The following is a 22,919-nucleotide window of genomic DNA, read 5'->3' as shown; positions in this document are numbered from 1 at the left end:
TGTGGACCCCAGCATTTTTACAATGCAGATTTGCTGTCTGTGGTAGTTAAAATGCAGCCTTTGTTGTTTGAAGTACTTTTAAATGCATGACAAGATGGACGTGGAATATAATATCATGAATTATTAAATATTACATTACCACTTAATAAAACAACCTAGAAATTCAGTCATTTTTAAGGTAAAAATTGTAACTTAGACATTCCACAACATTATAAATACCATTTGGACATTCACACAGTTGGTCAAAACGACAAAACTACTGATCTGAACTAATTATTAGTTTTAATTTTGGCGTTGATCAGCATTTGTGAGTGCAGTGTAAATTGCACTTAATCAACTATGCTTCCTTTCCCAGAGATAGGTTGCGACTGGAAGGGCATCCGCTGCGTAAAAACTTTCTGGATAAGTTGGCAGTTCATTTCGCTGTGGCAACCCAATTGATAAAATTGACTAAGCCAACAAGAATTGTTGAAGACCAACTAAACTTCTCTGACCACATTTCTAGAACTGCTCGATCTTGCAGATTCGCACTCTATAACATCAGAAAGGTCCGACCCTTCCTATCTGAACATGCAGCTCAACTCCTTGTTCAAGTTCTTGTTCTCTCCAGACTGGATTATTGCAACTCTCTACTAGCCGGGCTTCCAGCTAACTCTATCAAACCTCTTCAGATGCTTCAGTATGCAGCAGCACGAGTAGTCTTTAATGAACCTAAAAGAGCACATGTCACTCCGCTGCTCATCCGTTTGCACAGGCTGCCAGTTGCTGCTCGCATCAAATTCAAAGCTCTGATGTTTGCTTACAAAGCGACCTCTGGGTTTGCTCCTTCCTATCTGCTCTCACTTCTGCAGATTTATGTAACCTCGTGGTTTTATCCCAAAGAGGGAAGAAATCACTTTCCCGAGCTCTCGCATTCAATCTGCCCAGTTGGTGGAATGAACTCCCTAACTGCATCAGAAAGGCAGAGTCACTCGCTGTCTTCAAGAAACGTCTAAAAACTCAACTATTTAGTCTCCACTTCCCTTCCTAATCTGCAATTGCCTCTCTGGTTCTACCACTAACTGTATTATATATATATTAAAAAGAAAAATTACTACACGCGTCTTACACTTTACATACCTGAAACTTGCACTACTGTAAGTCGCTTTGGATAAAAGCGTCTGCTAAATGACTAAATGTAAATGTAAGAAAATGAATGAATGAATGAACTACGTTTCCATCCAAAGATGCAAATTAAACTTCTGCTCAAAACTGGAATATCGTATCAAACATTTGCGAATGAAGCAGCGTTTCCATCCAAAGAGTCGAAGAGAACAAAATTGTCATTTCCTGTTAAACTTTTGCCAAATATCAAAAATAAAAATAGAATTTTCTGTTGTAAGAGAAGCCACTGTCGGATGCGTTTCTTATATAACAAATGACTTGTGTCTCGGAAGATGAAGACGAGACACAAATAACACATGGTGGCTTTTGGATTGCCATTGCACTGTAGGGCCTATTAAAACTATTATGATTTTAGTTGGTAAATGTGTTTACATTGTAGTTTATTCACACTTTTTCTTATCGGATAAAAAGTTTTTCCTATTTAATATTGTGCATAATTATTATTTGTGCACATTTTCTAAATTTATGCTTATCTTGGCATTAAGGTGACCTATTATTAGGAGACATATTACATATTATGTATGTAAAATAAGTCTTTGATGTCCCTTGAGTGTGTATGTGAAGATTCAGCTCAAAATATCACACCGATAATATTTTATAACTGTTTGAAACCCTTTTAGGGTTTGATCCATGGTGCCATGTTGGTGACTGTTTCTTTAAATTCAAATGAGATTGTGCTCGCCGTTTTGAAAAGAGGGTGGAACTACAAATGCCTGTGTGTCAGCATAGTGGCAGATTCAAAAAACAAGACTGACATCCTATGCTAATGATGGAGAGATCATCACTGATGGGCGGGGCTTTCCCCCTTTGATGACACGTACAAAGGGAGAATGTCAATCAAAGTGTTTCTGCAGACTGTTTTTATCAAGTGTGATTATAAACAACAGAATTAATTTATTTTGACCATTAGAAGCTGGCTATATTCACACGCTGTTGCCACACACTTGTGTTCAAACCCCTTATAAAAGTGATTTTTTACATAATAGGTGCCCTTTAAGCAATTTTATATATGATACATGGATCTAAACATAGCTATTATACATTATTGATGCCCTTCTTGTTATAATCCTAATGTGTTTCCTGTGGACAGCGGCAGCTCTGCTTAGCATCGGCTCCGAGGAGCTTCAGGAGGCTTTGACCTCCCACTGTGTGGTAACTCGAGGAGAAACCATCATCCGCACCAACACTGTAGACAAGGCCACCGTTGTGAGAGACGCCATGTCTAAAGCGCTGTACGGACGCCTCTTCAGCTGGATCGTCAACCGCATTAATGCCCTGCTGCAGCCGGACACTAACATCTGGTACGACATCTCAGTTTAACACTAGAACCGCCAGGGTTTTTTTTTTTGCTTAAAACCGCCAGTGCGGGTACATTTATGAATTTGAATTCTCTGGATTATGAAACTGGGTTAACAAAAAAGTGACTGGAGTTATTGATTATGGCTGGATCTCAACTATGTTTGAGTCTTGCTTTTTTAATACAAAGCATTCTTATGCTGGCCACTTTCATATCGCTAGGCTGTATAAACCTGCACTGACAATGGTATTTAGAAGTAAATGCATATTTGAGTGGTGTAATATTATAATTCAGTAGGGGTGTAACGATTTATCGTGGTACGATTTATTGCGATGCAAAAATGTCGCAATATGCATCGTGGCGTTATGATGATTTTATTACGATATGACGTCCGTTTTCTCTTATTAGTTGAGCTGTTTGCACGTAAGCTACGTTCCACCTGCTGTCGCACGTGAGTTCAGATTGCTTGAACTAGCAGCAGCAGTAACGTTAGTAGACCAAGATGAGTGGAGTTGAAATAGAGCAGAGGTTCTCAAAGTGGGGGTCGGGACCCCCCGAGGGGTCGCGGGACAATGAAGGGGGGTCGCCTGGTGATTTTCGAAATACAATTAATTTTTATTAAACCTTAAGACTTACTGTATTTTATCAATAACCTACTGAAGAGAAAAAATAGTCGTTTATAGTTACTATAAACTATATAGTTACTATAGTAGCTTATAGTTACTAGTTCTATTGGATTGCGACTTCTCGGGTAATTACATTATACTAAAGGCACACCAATACTGTCAGATGCAGCAGACTGATTTTATAACACCAGGTTAAACTTTCTAGCCCATACATACAAAAAAACAAAGAATAGACTTGGGTCTATAGGTGTGTGTGTGTGTGTGTGTGCGTCATTGCATACAAGGTTTCTGTATTTATAACCACCACCTCAGAGAATATTGGGGGTCACGAGTCACTGGCATTGTCATTTTGGGGGTCGCGGGCTGAAAAGTTTGGGAACCCCTGAAATAGAGGATGGCCAATCCTCTCAAAATCTGACGTCTGGCAATATTTCGGTTGTACAGTCATTGCTTTAGACTCGTCCGCTTTTTGACACGCATACTGGGTCAAACATAGCCGAAGTTTTAAAGTCTTCACAGTGATTACATACTTTGCTCAGCGACATGGATACCTCCTAATGGTGTTGAAAGAGTCACATGTTTTATTTATGAGGTACAATTCACCCAAAAATATCATTCTGTCTTCATATAATGATGTATTGGCGGCCGCAAAATCACACATGACGTGAGCTGACTGTGAGCTGTTACTACAGAGGGCGGACTACTTAATGATAGACGCGCGCACGTCTACTTCAGTGAACAGAACCTGCAAAGGTTGTGAATAACAGGAAATAAAGTTGTAAATAACATTCAGTTTGTGGCATCGTTATCGTTTAGGAGCCGCGTGGGAAGTATGAACAGCACTTAGCAGTGGAAATGAAATCGAAAGCGTGCACATTATATAAATAATCATATTGCATTTTAGAGTTATGATTACGACAAGCATTAACTCTTTTGAGTACAGAGGTACACAAAAATGCACGTCAACATGATACACTTGATATCGCCGACATCAGCAACGCCGAAGAAATAGTAAACCTGCCTGAACTGCTGAAAAGGGCCTCGACTGTCCTGTCTGATGAAAAGACGGCCAGTCTGTCACTCATCATGCCCAACATGAAGACAGCCATGAGCCATCCAAAAAAACCTCTCAGACAGAAACACATAAGTTCAGGATTATCTTATAGAACTGCTGACTACCTGGAAATGAAGATGTTTTTATTTTTTGCGCAAACAAAAAAACGCAAATGACCAAGCAAAGCCTTAAGCTCTTACTGTTAAATTCAATTGAATAGAAAGTTATTTTTTATTTTTGCACCTTTACTTAAATTGTTCATAATTTTTGTCTCTGTCATTTTTATGATATTTTAGAAAAAGTTTAGAAATGGTTTTATTTTCCAGAGACAGGTCTATTTAATTAATTTTCTTAAAGAAGGTTTAGTTTAAATGAAAGAAGTTGAAACCAAAGAAATACATAAAAAAAATTGTTTACTTGATAATTAATTTTTTTTATAAAATTTGTATTTCAGTATCATTTTCATCATTTTTATATCATCATATTTCATCATCCAAATATCGTGATACATATCAAACCGTGAACATTATATTGTGAAACACATTGTATCGTGAGCTTTGTGTATCGTTACACCCCTATAATTCAGTGCCACTAATCGCTGTTAACCCTTGTGTCCGTTTGGAGTTGTTTTCATCTACTCTGTCATGATTTTGAGTCTTAATTTGGCCACAACTTTCTCTGTTTCAGCAAGTGGAATGATTTTTGGTGACAAATCTTATTTTGACACCTATTTTGGTAAAATGCCAAAAATTTAACAATAGACTGGGCAAATTAACTACCCTTTCGTTATGTTGGGGGCTGTTTTTGCCCTATTGACTTCCATTTTAATAACTTTTATTTTTAATCGCAAAGCCTTGACACCATATTATTATGTATTCTTGTTTGGTGGTGGTTTTTTCCTGTTGAAAAGAGATGCAATTTATTATCTTTACTGTTAAGCTATTGATACCCTATTTCATGATACCACACGACGCTTACAACTGATGCCTGTAGGTCATGTGATAATGACAAATAGTGGATAGTAGAGTTCCATTCATATTATATACAATGAACATTTCCATTGTTGTGTAGTAAATTCCAGTAGTAGGCTATTTTGGAGGCGTCCATTATATAGCACCTAAATTTGACCCACACTGGCTTTTATATGTTAAAATAAATGCCTTGTTTTTTTTTTAAATCATAGGCTTATTCTGAAAACGTAGCTCTATCTACATTTCTGGAGAATGCAAATTATGTAGCCAGAGGAACGTATGGTTGCATTTCGTCTTTAAAACGAATGCTACAGGGCAGTTATGGTACTGTTCCTTTTCACACTTACAGTTGAAGTCAGAATTATTAGCTCCCCTTTGATTTTTTTTTTTTTATATTTAAAAATCTCCCAAATGATGTTTAACAGAACAAGGAAATTTTCACAGTATGTCTGATAATATTTTTTTCTTCTGGAGAAAGTCTTATTTCTTTTATTTTGGCTAGAATAAAAGCCGTTTTAAATTTTTAATGAATAATATTAAGGTCAAAATTTTTAAACCCTTTAGACAAATTTTTTTTTTTTGACTGTCTACAGAACAAACCATTGTTATACAAAAACTTGCCTAATAACCCTAACCTGCCTAGTTAACCTAATTAACCTAGTTAAGCCTTTAAAAGTCACTTTAAGCTGTATAGAAGTGTCTTGAAAAATATCTAGTCAAATAATTCTGATTTCAACTGTACCAGCTGACCGCTTACCTCAGCGTGAATGGCTTTTCTGCTGTTACCAGTTTGCCCAGTAGCTCACCACGTACGTCGGAGGATTTGAGACGCTGAGCAGATTTGCCCTTGACAACGGGGTTCGAGTCTGGCAAAGAACGGTTTTAGAAAGCAGATAAGACAAAAACAAAAGCCAAAAAATAAAATAAACAAGTAAATAACAGGGTGAATGTGGTAAAATCTGAAAACGTGGTAAAAATCAGGCAGCCATGAGGGCTTTTCTTTTTCTGCCCTGCTTTTGAAAACACTGTCTGTTCGGTTTAGGGAAGAGGTCAGTCAGTCAGTTGACAGTGACCTCTAGTGGATTTACACGAGAAGAGCAGGCAAAAATGCAACTCGTGAGAGAAATTTGAGATCTGAAAAAGCATAGACAGCGGCCTCTGGTGGATTCGCAAAGCAAAAACTTCAAAAAATAAATAAATAAATAAATTTCTGAGATATATTTGCGTAAATGTATATATATATATATATAAACGCAATCAGAATGAGCCTGGGTTGTTTATTCAACTGTTATATGATCTGCAAGCAAAAATAAATTAACAATTAGATCCGAATTACACTACAAGGTCTCATTTAACACAGTAATTTTCACTAGGGCGGTCAATATGAATTTAACTGATTATATAAGATGATTATTTAAGAATTTTCAATTACCCTAAATCTTCACTGTTGCTCTTCTAGCCTGGTCTAACATATCTTCAGCTCTTCTCTACTGTTTACTTCATGTATTTGATGATCAACAATGTAACTTCGAGGTAATTCCCAAACTTTCATGTCCATATCCTCCTTGAATCTCTGCTGTGGCGGATGCGTTTATACATGCATCTCCAGCAGTGACCTCCAGTCTAACCAGCGCAAAGCTCAGAATATTAATATCCACAGCGGCAGAAGAAGAAAAGACTTATGAAAAGGCCTTTTTATGAATTTTTGATATCGAGTTAGATTGGAAAGAAAAATAATAATAATATGCAGATGATTAAAAAGACTTCAGAGAGAGTGGAAGGAGCCGTTCATTGATCCGAGCGAATCCTGTCAGACATTAGCAACACGCTTGTCAGAGAAACTGACATGCACACACACACACACAGACACACACGCATCATCCCAAATCCTACCGTTTCCACTCCAATCAGCAGCGCATTCGGCGTTATTGCTGCTAATAACCTGTTAGCGTTAGCAGAAGGTGACCTCTGGACGCTGTCTGAGACAGGAGACTGAACGTTTTACCGTTGACTGAACTCCTGCTAAAGCTGAAATGACACCCCGTGTGCTTAAATTGCTTTGTTTTCGTGTTTTCCCGCTTGGCAGGTTGTGAAATATTTAGCTGTTTGGGTCATTAGCGTGGTTAGGGCCTTAATGTGTTGTGAAGGCCGGGTAATATTTGGCTGTTGGTGTCTTTGAAGTGCGGCCGAGAGTGGGATGAACGTGGGGATTCTGGACATCTTCGGCTTCGAGAACTTCAAGAAGAACTCGTTTGAGCAGCTGTGCATCAACATCGCTAACGAACAGATCCAGTTCTACTTCAATCAGCACATCTTTGCCTTGGAACAGGTGAGAGTTTCTAGCGCACACAAATCACCTTTAGACTGGACCATGAACCCACTGTTATATATGTGCTCAATACATTTAAATAGCATAGAAATAAGGCAGACATTTTAAAGTAGATGTTGAAATGTATATCCCCCTCCCCCAAAAATATTTGTAATAATGAAGTATACTTTAAGTACACTAAGTTTCTTAAAGAGGGCAACACAGTGGTTCAGTAGGTAGAGCTGTCGCCTCACAGCAAGAATGTCGCTGGTTTGAGCCTCTGCTGGGTCAGTTGACGTTTCTGTGTGGAGTTTGGATGTTCTCCCTGCTGTTGCGTGGGGAGGTGCGGTACAGGTGAATTGGCTAGGCTAAATTGTCCATAGTGTATGTATGTGTGCGAATAAGTATGTATGGGTTTCCCAGTGATGGGTTGCGGTTAGATGGGCATCCGTTGCGTAAAACATATGCTGGATAAGTTGGTGGTTTTTTCCCTCTGTGGCGACCCCTAATTAATAAAGGGTTAGGGTTAGGGTTAGCCGAAAAGAAAATTAATGAAATGAATAATATAATATAATATAATATAATATAATATAATATAATATAATATAATATAACATAACATAACATAACATAACATAATCTAATATAACATAACATAATCTAAAATAACATAATATAATATAATATAATATAATATAATATAATATAATATAATATAATATAATATAATATAACATAACATAATCTAATATAATATAATATAATATAATATAATATAATATAATATAATATAATATAATATAATATAATATAACATAACATAATATAATATAATATAATATAATATAACATAACATAACATAATCTAATATAATATAATATAATATAATATAATATAATATAATATAATCTAATATAATCTAATATAATATAATATAGTATAATATAATATAATATAACATAACATAATATAATATAATATAATATAACATAACATAACATAACATAACATAATCTAATATAATATAATATAATATAATATAATATAACATAACATAATATAATATAATATAATATAATATAATATAATATAACATAACATAACATAACATAACATAATCTAATATAATATAATATAATATAATATAATATAACATAACATAATCTAATATAACATAACATAACATAATCTAATATAATCTAATATAATCTTATCTAATCTAATCTAATCTAATCTAATATAATATAATATAATATAATATAATATAATATAATATAATATAATATAATATAATATAATATAACAATCTAACATAACATAAAATAATCTAATATAACATAACATAATCTAAAATAATATAACATAACATAACATAACATAATATAATATAATATAATATAATATAACATAACATAACATAATCTAATATAATATAACATAACATAATCTAAAATAATATAATATAATATAAAATAACATAACATAACATAATATAATATAATATAATATAATATAATATAATATAATATAATATAATATAATATAATATAATATAATATAATATAATGTTTATGGGGAGTACAACAATCATTTATAAAAATCCCGTTATAGTTTTATATATCTTACTTTAATTATATACAGCTATTCAGCTAACATTAAAATGACCTGCATAGTTCCTCCAAAAGCCAACCCTCAAGAGGCTCTGATTAGTCAGCTAACATAATGTGCTGTAATTCACGGACCGGCTCCACGTCACCAGGGAAAGTGGCACGTACACCTCTGCTAGCATGCCCTGTGCCTCAGCTGTGTAAATACTGTCAGTCTGTGTAGCTGTTAGCTGTATCAGTTTGAGTCTGAATCAGACAGAAAATGAAGAGGACACAGCTTTCTGACCACTTTGGGTCTTTGGGTTATAAGCATTTATAAGTAATATGAAACGTTCATATATCTCTTGCGGGTTTGTTATTTGAGATGAAGAACACAGGGAAAGTGGCTGCATAGGGAGACACAGCAGCACTGCTAAAGATTGTGAGTGTTTACATCGGTTTGACAGATAAATATGAATTTGTAAATTTTTAGCGGTGCCAAACAGCATTTCCCATGGTTCACATCCTTGTTTACGTCCTTCGCTACAACATACTGTTAACGCTAAAACTGTGCATGTCATAGATCGATTTTAACAAATAAAAACACTTACAGGTTGTGGCTCACAATCCACAGCTTCGTCTATCCTGGTTGGAGCTGCTCCTTCTTTGAGGAGTTTTTAGCCGAATCCAGCACTAAACTGGAAAGTTATCCTTTGTCAAATGCTAGAGCTATATATTTTTTATAGTTCTATGGAACATAATTAAATTAAACTGTAAACACATCTCTTTGTGTCATGTCCTTAGTAAGTTTTATGATCTCATTAACCTGGATGTGTTTTTTTTTTTTTTTTTGTAGCCTCCAAACTTCATGCGCTTTTGCTTTGCTAAGCTAACTCTGTAGAAGCCAATGTCTCTCTTTGCATAAAATTTTGAGAGTATTACATTCAGAGATGTTGTTTATGTTCCAAACAGCTACATTACACATCAACAAAGTTTAAAATATGATATCGTTGTGAACCACCCCTTTAAATTTGAGTTGGGGAAACCCACGTATGAAATAAGAACTGTACTTCATGGCAACTTTAATAGCATTTCTTTTTGTTTTGTATCTATGAAATGACAAATTCTCCACATCAGTTATTTGCTCAGGGAGATTCTGTTGATGTGTATGTTGTGTTTGTTCAGATAGAGTATCAGAGTGAGGGTGTAGATGTCAGTCTGGTGGAATACGAGGACAACAGGCCCATTCTGGACATGTTTCTTCAGAAGCCCATGGGTTTACTGTCTTTACTGGATGAGGAGAGCCGATTCCCACAGGCCACTGACCAAACTCTTGTCGGTAATGAGCAATTCCATGCAAATGTCAACCTTGCCATAAACAAGATTAAGTTTTCATCCAAAATAGCGTAATGGTTTCTACATTTTTTTTGTGTGTAAGCAAGTATTATACAGTAGTTTAAAAAATACTCAAAAAAAATCTCTGTCAGTGTTTTCAATCAATTATATTTGATTTACCAAAGTCACACAAGTGCTGATTTCACGTCTGTCAGAGAGATGTCACATCCATAACCAAGCTTTTTCCACATAAATGCAAAAATATAAAATCAAATCAATCATGTTTGTTCTATAAAGAGCCGACTTCTCCTTTTGATTAGCATTGTTGTGCAGTTGAATTCATAGAATTTCTACAAAGTTTTTTGTATAGACCTTTTTCTTGGAACGCAAAATTACCCATTATGCTTTGTGTGTATGCGCAAGGAGAATGCGAAGAACTTCCGGTCACATTTGGACAGCTTTGAAACGCTAGTTTTAATCTATTTTACCTGCTTTTATCCTCTTTGAACTAATACTGTTGTCCATCAGCAGCATCTCCTGGACTGATCACTTAAAGAAATGCGATCTAATAGGATGGAAAACGATTGCTGAGGCATTTTCCCCTCGTTGTCAGACAGCATCTTCTGCAGTTTAAATGAAGCCTCGTCATCGCCAAAGTCAACATTTTCTCTTTATTTCAAATATATAACCAGCCCAAACAAATGTAGTTCACCAAAATGTTTGACACACACACGTAGCCTGTACTGTGCCACTGACACACTGATTTAATAACTGTGACAAAGTGAAAATATAGGCTAGTGTCATTTCGTAATGACAGAAAAACACAAACCGTTGTAAAAACAACACACGAAATAAAACTCAAACGGCTCACGATTAGAATGAACAGCAAATCAGCCAGCAGAGGATCAATAACCAATAACAGACTTTTATTGGTCATTTTTGTAAATTGCACTTTCGACTTTCATACCTGTTAAGTTTCATGCCAGTACTCTGGTTTGCTCTCTCTCTCTCTCTCTCTCTCTCTCTCTCTCTGTGTGTGTGTTAAAGAGCCGCTGAGCTAACAGCTGACAGGCCGGGAACACACACTGTATTTCTGATGGCAGACACGTGAACTAGGAGAACATTTTTCTTGTATTTCTGACGCGCTTGGACCACATGTGACAGATTATAACGCCTTTAACAGACACATTTCTAAGTTGCATGTCACAAAAACACTGTTATCCATTAAAAACGTTATTGAAACCCACTTTCGGAGCGCAAATTACCAGTTGTACACGCTGTGAATGGAAGTTGTAAGCATTCTACCGGAAGACGCTGGTCGCTTTGGCGCCCTCCATGCAGCAGCCATGAAAAAGGTCTAAACTGCAAATTTTTTGGTCACATCCATAACGCTGGTTTATCTTCCACATTTAAAACCTAAAACATGTTTACAGATTGATATTTTTCTGATCCCATAACTCTGTGGTAAGTTATATTGGAAAATGCAAACAGATCTTTCAAAGTAATCATAGACTTTCTTAAACTCTGTGAATTTGTGTTCTCGTTTTTTACTGCAAATATCACATCCATAAGGCTGGAATCGCTCTGTGTATTCATAAAGAGAACTCAACATTACTACTCAATTAATGTCAAATTGATTATGTTATGTTCAGAAGTAAAATCTTGTTGCTGATAATTGTTGCAAGTTGAGCAGTTGTCATGTTTCCACCCACATGTTTTAATGCGCATTTTGGAAAATTGCATGAACATTTTATAAATGTACATAGTATTTTTTTAATCCTGTAAGAAAAAATGCACCTAAACTGCAATGGAAACACATCTATCCAATACATTTCAGCATAAATAATACATTTAAGCATCAAAAAACACATTTCAGCATCAAAAAAGCCATGTGATTTGATTTTAGAAATCAGGTGCGCAATTGGACACCATTAATGGACAAACTAACAGAGCGAACACATTGTAAAACATCTGAAATGTTGTTTTGCTCATTCTAAAAGCCCTCAGCCAAAATCTGTCATCACAGTGGTTCAGTATTATTAACATTAAATTGCTATATGGATTTTTTATGTCATATTCCAGTTTTGCGCATCAATCAAAATTGCGTCCTTGGATAGAAAACATAGCCAATGTGTTTTAGGCTTTTTATGCTAAGCACAATCCGTATGTGGGATGACTGCAAAATATTCCTGCAGTTGTTATAACTTTTTGTTTGATTGAATGTTGATGATGTGTGTTAGTTTGATTCAATTCTCACCTTCTTTATTTTGTTGTGAAGATAAATTTCAGGATAACCTGAGGAATAAGTACTTCTGGATACCCAAGCGTGTGGAGCTCTGTTTTGGGATCCAGCATTATGCAGGCCAGGTAATGAGCTTGAATATTACTTTATAAAATCTCACCGTACAGCTTTTCTATATTTTTTAAAGAAGCTTTTGCTTACCATGCATGGCTGCCCTTATTTTATTAATATATTACAATTTAGAGGAGTCTTGAACTTTCTCTGTCCACTTGTAATGTGAGTCCAGCTTTCTACATCAAAAATGCATCATAACTTAAAAGTACTTGACTATTTATTGTACAGTTTTTGACTCCCAATCAAAACGCTTGGTTTAAATGGGCATGGCAGGCTGTAGACCAAAACGTAAACACTCTTTGCTTTGATTGGCTGGCAGTTTTGCATATTAATAAATTGAGATGAAATGACCCAAAAATGAAAATCATCATTTACTCACCTTTCCCTTGTTTCTATTTTATCTATCTAAGTTTCTTGTTAAAAACAAAAGAAGATATTTAAAAAAAGCTGATTGCTGACAATTATTGACTTCCATAGTAGTTTTATTTCCCATAGCGGTCAATAGATGTCAGCAACCATTCATTCATTCATTTGTCTTCAGCTTAGTTTTTATTTCAGAGGTCGCCACATCGAAATGAACCACCAACTATTTCAACATATGTTTTACACAGCGGCTGCCCTTTCAGCTGAATCCCAGTACTGGGAAACACCCATACACACTTATTCACACACACACTTGTACACTACGGCCAATTTAGTTTATCCAATTCACCTATAGTGCATGTCTTTGGACTGTGCGGGAAACTGGAGCATCAGGAGGAAACCCACGCCAACATGAGGAGAACATGTAAACTCCCCACAGAAATGTCAACCGGCCTAGCCGAGACTCGAACCAGGGACCTTCTTGCTGTGAGGCGACAGTGCCAACCACTGAGCCAAATGTTAAAAACTTGAGGAAGAGTAAATGAGGAGGCAATGTTTATTTTTGGGAGAACTATCTCTTTAACAGAGCTAAACAGGCAGTGAAGCAGAAGTAGGCGTTGACTGTCTATGGAGGCGTGGCTTATTCACTTTATGACTTCATAGAGTTGAACTTTCCAGAACCTGTGGTTTTGTCAGATGTCCTTCAATATAAGCTGATTTTAGAGGAACCGCAAAGTGTTGAGTTCTGAAACTTACAGGATGTTTTAATAGTACCATGAGCACTTATATGTCAAAAGATCAAGGGAAGTTTGGTTTTTTAATTTACTGGGCCTTTAAAAAAAAGGCAGCTACTTACACATGATCAGTCAGAAACGGTTTTAATATGCTGACTTACTGATCATGAAACATTTCCCGTTGTTATCAAAGTGAAAAGAATTGTACTGCCTAATATATTTGTGTGGAAACTGGATTTTTCAGGATTCATTCATACATAGAAAGCTTGGCAGTGTTTGTTTAAACAGAAATAATTTGTATTATTGTAGCTGCTGCTATTTTTTTTTAAGAATGAGGCCTTGGTAAATAAATGAAACTATAAACAAACTATTTTTTTATATTTAAAAAAAGTGTGCAGTAATTCAACTTTTAAAATGTCCTGTGTTTCTCTGCCAGGTCTTGTATAACGTGAGTGGATTTCTGGAGAAGAATCGTGACACTCTTCCTGCAGACATCGTGGTGGTTTTGAGGACATCGGAGAACAGACTTCTGCAGCAGCTGTTTTCCAGCCCTCTGACAAAAACAGGTACCAGAGTCATTCAGCGCTGATCATGAGCTGTTCATGTTCATCACTATCACTTCTCAATCATACAGACATATCTCAGCCAGTTTACACTTGATAGTAAACATTTTTCTCCATGTGATCACATGTGGACGATGCTAACTCCAAGTGTCTAACAAATCAATTGGGTTGCTTTCATGTTGTGGAGCGGTTTTCCTCATGGGGAACAAAAAATGTCCCCACAAGTGTACAGTGTACAGATTATTTAATCTATCATCCACCCCAACCCTAACCCTCACATGAAACATTCAGCAATTTTACATTTCCAAAATGCATGATTCTCTATACATTATAAGCAGTTTTCCTCATGGGGACCAAAAAATGTCCCCTCAAGGTCAAAACTGACTGGTATTTCTATACTTGTGGGGACATTTGTTCCTTTCAACGTATGGAATACAAGGTACACACACATTCTCTTTATATAGTAATTACACTTGAATTCCTTGACGCCAACTATGACCTTCTTGCAAGACCAGTTGTTTCTTGCAAGACACGTCAGACTACGAGATCTCATCACACCCCTATTTTATACTGGATTTTTATACTGTACAGGCTATATATTCTATCACCCACCCCAACCCTAACCTGCACGTGAAACGTTCTGCAATTTTACATTTCCAAATACATCATTTTCTATAACTTATGAGTGGTTTTCTTCATGGGGACCAAAAATTACCCCCACAAGGTCAAAACCGATATTTCTACATGGGAACATTTAGTCCTTACAAAGTATGGAATACAAGGTACACACACACACACCGTGTCTTTATATAGAAATTGCACTTGAATTCCTTGGCGCCAACCATGACCTTCTTGCAAGACCAGTAATATCTTGAAAGACACATCAGACTACCAGATCTCGTCACACCCCTATTTATACTGTATTTTTATACTTTACAGGCTATATATTCTATTACCCACCCTTAACCCCAATCCTAACCCTCATGTGAAACTTCTGCGTTATTACAATTCCAAAATAGTTCATTCTTTGTAACTTTTTGAGCCATTTTTCTCATCTGGACCAAAAAATGCCCCCACATGGACAAAACTGACTGGTATTTCTATACTTGTGGGGACATAAGGTCCTGACAACTTATGGAATACAAGATACACAGACACATTCTCTTTATATGGTAATTGCACTTGAATTCTTACCGCCAACCATGACCTATATGCAAGACCAGTCATATCTTGGAAGACGCATCAGACTACGAGATCTCGTCACACCCCTATTTTATACTGGATTTTTATACTGTACAGACTATTTATTCTATCATACAATCCTAACCCTCACATGAATTGTTCTGCATTATTATATATCCAAAATACTTCATTCTCTATAACTTGTGAGCTGTTTTCCTAACAGGGACCAAAAAAATGTCACCACAAGGTCAAAACTGACTAGTATTTCTATAGTTGTGGGGACATAAGGTCCTTACAATGTATGGAATATGAGGAACACACACACACACTTTATATTGTAATTGCGCTTGAATTCCTTGATGCCAACCATGACCTATATGCAAGACCAGTCATATCTTGGAAGATGCATCAGACTACGAGATCTCAGTCCACCCCTATTTTATACCGTATTTGTATACTGCACAGGCTATATATTCTGTCATACAACCTTAACCCTCACATGAATCATTCTGCATTCTTATATTTCCAAAATACTTCATTCTCTATAATTTGTGAGCTGTTTTCCAAACAGGGACCAAAGAAAAAGTATTCCAAAAGTTCAAAATTGCCTGGTATTGCTATACTTCTGGGGACATTTGGTCCCCACAGCATAGGGAATACAAAGTTCACACATTATTTTTTCCAATTTAATTGCACATCAATGTTTGTGCTACTTTGAAAAAGTGTGTGTTTGTGTAGGTATTAAAGTTCCAGAAATTCAACAACCACTGGAAGATGTCTGTACTCTGACTAAAATTGCAAGTGTGATTGTGTGAATGTGGTGTGTAAACGAGGACACTCACAGAAGTGAGCTGAATTGAGATACTCTCACTTCTGTCTTTGTCTCTTTTTTCTCTTTCTTTATAAATACAAATCTCTCCCTCCTTTATCTGTGGAGTGGCTGATCTCCAGCCAGAAGAATGGCGGAAGAGAAAGGAAGGATAGAGCCATGGATGGATGTGTTTTCATTTCCTCTAAGCTGCTTCTCTGCTATCTGCCTGAGTTTGGGATATTCCAGCGATAAGATTCTCAAATACGCAGAGGGAAAGAAAAAAGGCAGCTATTTAGCCCAGTAAACTGCTTTTCCTCTGCTATCGTTCTGCCAGCCAGGTGTTTAATAAAGCCAAGAGTTGCTAGACGGTCACTAGACTTAGTGAGGTTTGAATAGGGAGCATGCTGGGTAATTATAAGATGTGTGTATTTTCCTATATGTCTTTTCTAAAGCCATTATGTGTGTGGCCGCGGCCTACGGCTACCTGTTAATGAGTGTGTTTAGTGGGAAGCGAACGAAGAGGAGATTTGAGGAACCCGAGTGTTTTTAAATGAATGTGTTGAGCTTATGATAAAGTGTCGGTTAATTCGCTAAATGGAAGAGGAGAATTTCCCTGGACGATTCTAAGGTGTGTGTGTAGTGAGAAAGAGATAAGTTAATGGTTGCCATTTCACAAACCCAAAATAATAGAGGTTAGAAGTTTAAAAATGGAGGGGGGGGGGCAACGCAGTGGCGCCGTAGGTAGTGCTGTCGCCTCACAGCAAGAAGGTTGCTGGTTTTAGTTTTGGCTGGGTCAGTTGGCGTTTCTGTGTGGAGTTTGCATGTTCTCCCTGCGTTCGCGTGGGTTTCCTCCAGGCGCTCCGGTTTCCCTCACAGTCCAAAGACATGCGGTACAGGTGAATTGGGTAAGCTAAATTGTCCGCAGTGTACGAGTGTGAATGAGTGTGTGTGGATGTTTCCCAGAGATGGGTTGCGGCTGGAAGGGTATCCGCAGCGTAAAGGCCTGTGCACACCAAGACGTTTTTTGCTCGCGGTTTCTGTCGACATTTAACGTGTTATGACTAAATAAAGGGCGTCAATGTGATCATGCACACCAACGCGCAAAACGCCAGGAGCAAAAGCGTCGTCTTAATTAAAAACGCCTTATGCTCGTTTTTTTTTGTTTTGACGTGCCACGTCAAAACCTTCTCCACCAATCAGATGGGCACTTTTTATCATGTGCACAGAGCTGCTGAAGTTACAGTAATTGTAAGATTGTAAATATTTTAAAATAGGCACTATTCTTACAAATAAACTGCAATCTGAACAACTACATTCTCGACTAAAAAAGCCTCAATAGTACATTTTTACTGCTAAAACTGTAGCCTGCGTGTTGCTGGCTGTATGTGGGCGGAGTAACACAGAGGTGAAGAGGCCTTTGTGTGATGTTACTGGCAAAATATCGCACAGCTATCAGCCAATCAGATCAAGAACCAGACAGAACCGTTGTGTGTGTGTGTGTGTGTGTGTGTGTGTGTGTGTGTGTGTGTGTGTTTGTGTGTGTGTGTGTGTGTGTGTGTGTGTGTGTGTGTGTGTGTGTGTGTGTGTATATATATATATATATATATATATATATATATATATATATATATATATATATATATATATATATATATACATACATACATACATACATACATACATACATACATGCATACTGTATATATACAGTTAAAGTCGGAATTATTACCCCCCGTTTATTTTTTTACCCAATTTTTGTTTTAACGGAGAGAAGATTTTTTTAACACATTTCTAAAGATAATAGTTTTAATAACACATTTATGTATGGAAATAGGAAATATGGCTGCTTTTAATTTTATAGTTTTATAGTTAAAATCTGATTTTTATTTTTTTTTTCTGGTCATAATCTTACATCGATCAAACCGACTAAAATATTGTTAAACTTTGTATACCTTAAAAAATATAAATAATTGAAACTTGATTAACTTATTATGCAACTAAACCAATTGCCTTAAAAGCAACAAGTTAACTTTACAAAAATAAAGTAAGTAAACCCATTGTAACTTGGAACTGTTAAGCTGACTTAATTTGTATAATTATGCTTATTGTACTCACTTTTTTTAAAGTCAACTAATCCTTGCATCAGACTATTTTAGCATGTTTAGTCTGTTTTCAAATAATTACTGCAATTATTACAATATTTCATATTTGGTGCTTCAAGTGAACACAATTTGCATAATAATAAAAATTAAGTCCACTTATCAATTCCAAGTTACAAAGGGTTTACTGGCATTATTTTTGTAAAGTCAACTTATTTCTTTTAAAGCAATTGATTTGAGAGGGGTCTGGATGCAGACTTGGTGCAGTGCAATCTGGGCTGCATCCAATGCTTTTTAATGGGCTCACCTAACCCCACCCCTCACAGTGACATCACTAGCTCCATTTGAGTGCATTGTGTCTGACATTGCATCGCTGAGTGATGCAATCTCAGCTTGCATCATAAAGGCTGCATCCAGATACTATTGATTGATTTACTTGTTCTAAGTAACTAATCACTTTTTACAGTGCACAAACACATTGCGCAATCATGAATAGCAACATACTCCTCCTTAACATAAAGGAGATCTATAGCTAAACAAAACAATTCCTCTACATGAGCATAAACATTAACACTATAGTCAAACACACATGCCTGTAATTGTAGTCCTCAAAGGATCATTTAGAAACTCAAGATCTCTATAATGAAAAAGGCTCTTGATAAGAAAAGGCTGTTTGATGAATCAAATATTCTACAGCGAATCTTTTATTTTTATTTTTATTTTTATTTTTAAGAGTAGTCGTAATCTTCTCTGCTTAAATAACCTGAGCATTGTAACCCGCTGGGTAAAACACCTGGTGGGTTTCATTCGCATATATTTGGACTGTTCTCCGTTTCTTTCTTTTCTTTTTTGCTGTAATCTCTCAAACATGATTTAATCCAGTGGTTCTCAAAGTGGGGGTCGGGACCCCCTGGGGGGTCGCGGGACAATGAGAGGGGGTCGCTTGGTGATTTACAAAAATCTAATATATTTGAATAAACTTTTATGATTACCATTGTTAATCCATAACCTACAGAAGATAAAAAATAGTTACATAAAAAAATACAATATCCAAACAAAAAGCCATCAGCCTTTGGTTTTTGTTGTTGTTGTTGTTTTTTACATTTATTGCAACCCTTAGGGTTTTTACATTAGATTAATGACAAAGCAACAGCGTCAGTGCACCAGATTTTACAGCACTAGCTAAACTTTCTGACACCGTTACAGCACTCACGTACGTTTAAAATACATACAGGACACTAAACATAGAGTATGATGTGTAAGTGGCAGTCTCCAAAATTAAACCAAGAAAAGTCTTGGGATGTAACTTAAATATTGTGCCCACCAGTCTAATTAGATGAGGTTTATATAAAATAATCATAATAAAAATGATACGGGACTGTTGCACTTTTTCGTGTTGTCAATATGCTTGTGTTTATATAGGCTGATTGGTTTGTGTGAGTGTTGTGTGCAACGTTTGTATGATTATACCACTTACGAAAATAGTGGGGGTCGCGAGTCATTGGCATTGTTATTTTGGGGGTCCCGGGTTGAAAAGTTTGAGAACCCCTGATTTAATCTGTTCGTCCTTGGAGACTCGGGATCTGACCACTAGGGGTCAGGCTTGATGATTCAGACACTGTTCTGAAGTCAGTGGCGTCTGGAGCATGAACATAAGAGCTGTGCTTAATAAATGATGCTTGTGTATATCAGTGTAAAAGACTGAATACTTATCATAGTGTTTTAAGTTTATTTACTTACACTCAAAATATGCATGTTTCAACTATTTATTCAAAATGAGTACATTTTGATTTTGAGTAAATTTATTCAAACAACACAATTCTTAGGGGGTTTTTTTGTGCACACCTTAATTGTTTTATGTTTAATCCAATTAAATTTGTAAAATAAATAGTAAGTTAACTGTGTTAAGTGGTTGCAAACTATTTGAGTTGAACTGAAACAAGTTAAGTTGAACATAATTAAAATTGTAATTACTAATTTAATTTGTACATTTGTAATTACTAATTACTCATTTAAATTCAGACCATATAAATAGTTTTCAACATATTTTGCCATTCTTTTTTTCAGTGTGTTCATCAGAACATTTTACTCTGAGTTCAGCGCTCTGCTTTGGGTCTGGGTCTGCCTCCAGTCCACCCATGTGGTGCTGTTTTGTCAGAGGAAATGGATTATATTTGCATGAACAAATTCCCCTTAAGCCAGAGCTCTTGTGTGGGTTTGGGGGTTTGGGGTGTTTGGTTTGGCCCTGATCTGGAAAACTCCGTGGGGCTTTTACTGCAGGCCTGTGGCCACACTGCATGTATGTGCTCCCCTGTACGGCCTTCATCTGGATTTGCATGGAACATCTGTGAGTCGGAGCTGAACCGTATGCTGGAGATGGCCGCATTCAAGGTCTCTAGAGAGGAACGGCTGCTGTGTTTGCTGTATAGGAAATTGCAGAGTGCAAAATGAATTGTTGAGCATATGCATTTGAAGTCAAAATGATTCGCCCTCCTATGATTCGTTTTTTCTTTTTCAAATATTTCTCAGATTATGTTTAACAGGATTTTTTCACAATATTTCCTATAATATTTACTTATGTTAAAAGTCTTATTTGTTTTTTTTTTTGATAGAATGAAAGCAGTTTTTATTTATTTGTTGCACATTTTTGAATCTATTCAGGCCCTCTCTGAGTTTGCCAGGAACACTTTTAGCTTAGCTTAGCATAAATAATTGAATCAGATTAGACCATTAGCATCTGGCTCAAAAATAACAAATAATTAAGGATCTTTGCTTCCGTACCATGGCAGCTGCAGGTGCAATAATATTGCATACATGTAGCACCTAAAACTAGTTCTCAGACATGTAAGAATGTAACAGCGATGTGTAATATTATTGCGCCTGCTGCAGTTATGCTATGGCAGCAAAGTTTCTTGATTATTACACCAGAAAGAGAGTATAGTTCTGAGCTTTATCAGCCTATAAAATAGCTACTTTTCATTTTGTGTTAATCTTAGTACATGATGTGACTACAGAAGAGTCAAGTTTAAAAATAAATAAATAAATAAATTGTGAGATGCTAATGGTCTAACCCGATTCAGTGATTTATGCTATGCTAAGTTAAAAGTGCTCCCGCCAGATCTGGTGAATTAATTAAAAAATGGTAAAACTCAACTTAAATCTAGGGGAGCTGTAAAATTTGACTTTCTTTAAGCTTAACATTTAACTCTCTGCGATAGGAATATATTCTTTTTTGTCCAGTTGTTTATAAAACCTTATATATATATATATTTTTTAATATTACACTACTTTCAGTGAGATGTCCAGAACATTTTATGTAGCATGAAGCATGATCAAGGTCCAAAACGTTTCTTTCCCCCCCTCATTCGGGTTGTTTTAACCTCAATTTCATTGAAGGGAAAGTTTGTTACAAAATAAATAATAATAAAATAATAAAAAAATAAATATACAGTTGAAGTCAGAATTATTAGCCCCCCTGTTTATTTTTCCCCCCAATTTCTGTTTAACGGAGAGAAGATGCTTTCAAAGCATTTCTAAACATAATAGTTTTTATAACTCATCTCTAATAACTGATTTATTTTATCTTTGCATTGATGACAGTAAATAATATTTGACTAGATATTCTTCAAGTCACTTCTACACAGCTTAAAGTGACATTTAAAGGCTGAACTAGGTTAACTAGGCAGTTAGGGTAATTAGGCAAGTTATTGTATAACAGTGGTTTGTTCTGTACACTATCGAAAAAAATTGCTTAAAAGGGCTAATATATATATATATATATATATATATATATATATATATATATATATATATATATATATATATATATATATATATATATATATATATATATATATATATACGTGTGTGTGTGTGTGTGTGTGTGTGTGTGTATGTGGAATTCTTGGCTTGTTATGAACATTCAGGGAAAATATTAAGTCAACGGCACCTGTAGAATATGTTTTCTGAGAAAAATGGTGACGTGTTCAATTATTATTTCCCCCACTGTTTATTTTTACTGTTAACTAGGTTACAGATTTTTAAGGTAGCAATTTTACAATAATTAACCCATGAAATCACATCAAATTTTCACTCACAGTGCATTATCACAGGTATTCTGCATTTACATCTAAACCGCTTTGGTCAAGACGTGAACAGGGCTTTTTCGGACTGCAGAAATCTTGTTTTCCTGCTTATCAAGCTGAGTTTCAAGAATGTTTCCACCATATAAATAGTAAACTCGCTGTGGTAAGACTCGCTAGTACAGATTTCAGATTTTCCGCTTACAAAGTCCCCTCTGTAAATAGTGATTGCACTGTGGGAATGGGAAATGAGACCTTGATTGGTTTATTGCATGTTATGCCCAATACGCACCCATAACTCATTAAGAGAATAAGAATGACCCTTTTAGACCATGCGCTTGGTGCAACGGCAGTTTTTCCCATCCTAAAAGTAGCAAAAGAGGATTT

General features: G+C 35.9%; 1 protein-coding gene across 25 annotated transcripts in view; it reads left to right on the top strand.

Moving 5' to 3' along the window:
* The window catches only part of myo3b (myosin IIIB), a 214,525-nt gene that overhangs the window by 81,216 nt on the left and 110,390 nt on the right, over nt 1-22,919 (top strand). For all 25 annotated transcript variants that reach the window (XR_012385108.1, XM_073912422.1, XM_073912420.1 and 22 more), the window contains 5 exons: nt 2,255-2,465; nt 7,294-7,441; nt 10,193-10,346; nt 12,621-12,709; nt 14,232-14,361. Coding sequence is in view for 24 of the 25 variants with exons in the window: in XM_073912422.1 (XP_073768523.1) it covers nt 2,255-2,465; nt 7,294-7,441; nt 10,193-10,346; nt 12,621-12,709; nt 14,232-14,361 (732 nt within the window). In the remaining variant the exon portion in view is untranslated. The remainder of the gene's footprint in view (nt 1-2,254; nt 2,466-7,293; nt 7,442-10,192; nt 10,347-12,620; nt 12,710-14,231; nt 14,362-22,919) is intronic.

Source organism: Danio rerio, chromosome 9, assembly GCF_049306965.1.
Source record: "Danio rerio strain Tuebingen ecotype United States chromosome 9, GRCz12tu, whole genome shotgun sequence".
NCBI lineage: Eukaryota > Metazoa > Chordata > Actinopteri > Cypriniformes > Danionidae > Danio > Danio rerio.
The sequence above is the reverse complement of the archived record's forward strand: the minus strand, read 5'-3'. Positions and strand labels throughout refer to the sequence as shown.